The 4,150-nt window shown below is 40.6% G+C and overlaps 1 protein-coding gene across 1 annotated transcript in view; it reads right to left on the reverse strand.

Moving 5' to 3' along the window:
* Positions 1–2,176, reverse strand: part of LOC114072684 — a 5,306-nt gene extending 3,130 nt beyond the window's left edge. The window contains exon 1 of the mRNA XM_027910549.1: positions 2,116–2,176. Within this exon, the coding sequence (XP_027766350.1) occupies positions 2,116–2,176 (61 nt within the window). The remainder of the gene's footprint in view (positions 1–2,115) is intronic.
* Positions 2,177–4,150: the final 1,974 nt, after the last annotated feature.

Here is a 4,150-nt window from a genome sequence, read left to right on the forward strand (position 1 = left end):
TGCAAATCCTTTCTCTGTATCCACATGGCACAGAGAAATGTATTTTTATTTATAATTTGCTCCCTGTTCCCGGCCGCAAAAGATTCCCTGGTGTTAGGTCCAGACAGGACCTTTCACCTTACAGACTCCACGGTACGCCTAGAAGTTAGTAAATATACAGAAATAGTTTTTTGTTAGTACCCCCTTTTGATTTTAATTTGCTTGGAATAAAAACCGGTGCTTTCACTTATCACAATCCCCCTTTTTTTTTTTTTTTTTTTTAATGGTTTTCTTACAAGGTTAATTATATTAAATTTCTATGATGTTTCGGGTTCGTTGAGGAGTAGTTTTCGTGTTTTTCTTTATGTCTGTAGTTTGCCCCGGAGTCAGATGCAGGATAATGGTCTTTTGGGCTGTGGTACTTCTTGCTGTGACGCTTTTTGAATTCACAGATATTGTAGTCAGTTGCATCTGTAGAAATTAATCTCATAAAACATGGAATTAATAAGGTAAAAACAATAATTTAAAGACAGTATATAACAAGAAAAAAAAACACTTAATTTTGTTTTTAATAGGAGGTTATTACTTTCTATTAGAGGCAGTTACCATAGTTGTGTCATAGCATGTGTTTTGATAGCACTTTTGGCAGTGGTCATTGGCAATGACCACTAGCAGGAATGTAGTTAAGGCAAACAGAGGTCCAGTATAGCATATACCTCCACTTTCCATGCCTATCGGATTGCCGCCGACAGCAGGAGAGAGATATCTTCTTGTGGCAAGTATAGCGGTTAATCTGGTCTTGCCCTCTGTGGTGCCACTGTTTATCAGTATTGGTGTTTATGAGTGCTTTCTGGCATTGCCCTTTGGCATTGTGTTTTGTTCTTGTGCTCTGGTTATTTAGGCCTTGATTGTTTCTTGTGCTTAGTTACTTATGCTCATTTAGTTATTTAGGCTTTAAGAAATATAGGTATTATGGAGTTACTAAAAATACGAAGGAACACTTTTTTCTGGTGGTTAAAACATGGTATTATTCTTATAAGAATTTTCTTTCATTGGGGACCAGAGATTTCTTTGCATTACCGCCCTCTAGGAGTAGTGTATCTTCATTTGGTGTTGTTCTGTTGTTTCAGTGTACCAGCTGGGCCTTTGGTTGGCACTTAGTATGTGCACGCAGCGATGGATTCTCTGGCATTGCTTCCTTCACGCACGCGCTATTGGACTTAAAAGTTAATGAAATCACAGAATTATAGAATCATAGAATTAATTAGGTTGGAAGAGATTTTTAAGATTATTAAGGTTAACTTTTGATCCAATCTCACCGTGAGTATTAGATCATGGTATTTAAGTGGCATATTCAGTTTTACTTTGAACAGTTTTAGGGATGGTGAATCATTTAAATGCTTGATTACTCTGTCTGGAAACTTCTCCTGGCAGAGCTTAATCTCATGCCCTTTTGTTTCAATGTTGATTGTCTGGGAGAAGAGACAGACCTCCCGCCAGGTCACAATCATCTTAGGTGAAATTCCACAGGACACTTTTAGCCGACAGGATAAACTCAACCCACTCTCAACTATCAATGCATGGCCACATTTTCATTCATTTTCTTCTTTTAGACAACAATTCTTCCCTTTCTCCCTCCTCTGGCTCTTCTAACAACTTATCATTTATCCAAACCTGCTTCACTCCCAAAGACTCTGATAATAATCAGTGGTCAGTCTTTCACAACACCATCTTAACAATATATTACTCCTTTTCTTCTCCCCCATCTTCAAATCTCTCAAGTTATTTTTGCTATCTGCTCTGGCACACAGACTCTCTGTTGTTTTAGGAATGTTTTCCTTTTCCACATTACTCCGTTCTGTACTTTTTCTTACATGCTTAACCAACAAAAACCACCTTGTCATAGATCCCTTTAGAAACTTTTCTATTAGCTTTGTAAACTTTTAGTTTTTAGTATTTATTAGAAGAATGTTTACACAACATGTGTTCCCATCCCCTCTCACCCATCACGAGAGAGGTTTTACTCTAACAAATAATTTGTTAGTAACTTCTTACCACTCAAACAACACACTTCACTTACAAATTATCTTCATGAGGTGCACACACCTATACACACGCTACATATAACAAACATACTGCTTAAAAATGTTGATTGCTCCCGAAAAATCTCGGAAGCGTTTGAGAGCCCCGGGGCCATTCCGAGAGCTCCTCAGTTGTTTAAATTTCCTTATCTCTTTATCGCTTTCACACTGGGGACTCCCGCCGTGCTGCGTTGTCAGGGAAGGGATTATTCTCTCCCCCCTCCCTGGGAGCTTGGCTAAGATTAGGAAGCACTTTACTAGGAATTTAGAATACATTCAAACAAATTATGTCTACAGATTGGTGGTCCACACTGCACAGACAGGGCAGCCATAAGAAGATTCCCTTTTGCATTTGTCCAGGCTTTAGTCAGCCAAAATATTTTGGTATAGTTTTCTTTACTGATACAGGACAACTAATGTAATGAAAAATAAAAAGCAGAGGCAGAACATTTGATAGAAAGAAAGAGAGGAAGGTGGAACACAAAAAGAACTTCAGTATACCACACAGAAGTAGAGAAGATTACAAACCAAAGAGAATTACAAAATCCTCACTGCCAAAACCCACACACACAGAGAACAATTTTCTGGTGCAGCAAAGTTGAAAAAAGGAAAGAATTCAAAGAAAACACTTAGAAGTTCAGAACCGTGTAAAAGTAGTGATAAACTAGACTCAATCAACAAAGTCTATACTGCCCCAAAAAAATCCTTGTTTATCCATCACTTATTCACTGTCTTTGTCAGGGCATGGAGAGGATGACATTTGGAGCCAAAGGAGACAGAAGAGAATATTCGAATACGGGCCATATAATATGGGGATTAGAGAATGATTTTTTTCCCCAAGTTTCTATATAATAACATATCATATTTTTCTTAGATTTAATTTTTTTCCTAGCGGAATTACTCCACTGTTTTATTTTTCATTCTAATGGGCTTTGTGGGGAGATATCGCTCTTCCCCATGGGATCCAGAAGGCTTGCTTTCTTCTGTCCCACCTTCTAAGGCGCTTTAAAACGTACACACATTTGCTTTCTCCCGGTCATGACCCACTCCCTCGCGGGCTGTGGGATTGCATCACAGGAGAGTTTACACTGTTTGGTCTCCTACTGAGACCGCTCACACAGGCACACCTTAGGATTCCGTCCCCCAACCAAACGGCTCACCAAAAAAGAAAACTCTATACTTACCCTCCCTGGGGTCTTCATTTGGTCTTCGTGCACAAAATTTAAGGGGGTCTGCAGATTTCTTTGCTTTATTATCGAAATTTTACTGGGTTCATTGATCCAGAGTTTGGTAAGAACAGCCTTCAAAGCAGGGCTATCCAGAGATAGGGCGCCTCCCTGTCTCTGCAGGAGTTCAGACCAAAGCAATTTGGATTCCCGGCCAACACACCAAATTGTTATAAGTTAGTTTAAGAATTTAGACAACTCAGTTCCAATTAAAAGTTGATAAATTTATTAAGCAAGCGATAATAAAGCAAACAGCGCTGGGTGGCCTGGGGGGCCAGTGCCCCGCCAGAGACACACAAAACTTGTTTGAAAACTGGGCTTTTTGTACCCTCTCGATATCAGTTGTTGAATATTCATTCATTGTCCGTTTGTTGCCTTAAAGGGTAATTCCCCTGCTTTGGAGGTGGGTGTTACCCCCTGGTTGGTTGTCACGTATCTCCCCTGGGCTTGTACAGGAGGGTCTTGCATCATTCTCATGCTGCAAATCCTTTCTCTGTATCCACATGGCACAGAGAAATGTATTTTTATTTATAATTTGCTCCCTGTTCCCGGCCGCAAAAGATTCCCTGGTGTTAGGTCCAGACAGGACCTTTCACCTTACAGACTCCACGGTACACCTAGAAGTTAGTAAATATACAGAAATAGTTTTTTGTTAGTACCCCCTTTTGATTTTAATTTGCTTGGAATAAAAACCGGTGCTTTCACTTATCACAGTTGGAAGCGGCTGTGCCCAGCACAAGGCTGCCCCGCTTTCCTATCCCAGATGCTCCAGCTGAGCCCCAGCCAACAGCTCCCGCAGGGCCCCAGTGCCCGCGGCCTCCCCAGAGCTCAGCCCTGTCTGCATCCGGCAGCTGGCGGTGCCAC

Source organism: Empidonax traillii, unplaced genomic scaffold (assembly GCF_003031625.1).
Source record: "Empidonax traillii isolate 1590-97213 ecotype Southwest subspecies unplaced genomic scaffold, ASM303162v1 scaffold3709:size11387, whole genome shotgun sequence".
Lineage (NCBI taxonomy): Eukaryota > Metazoa > Chordata > Aves > Passeriformes > Tyrannidae > Empidonax > Empidonax traillii.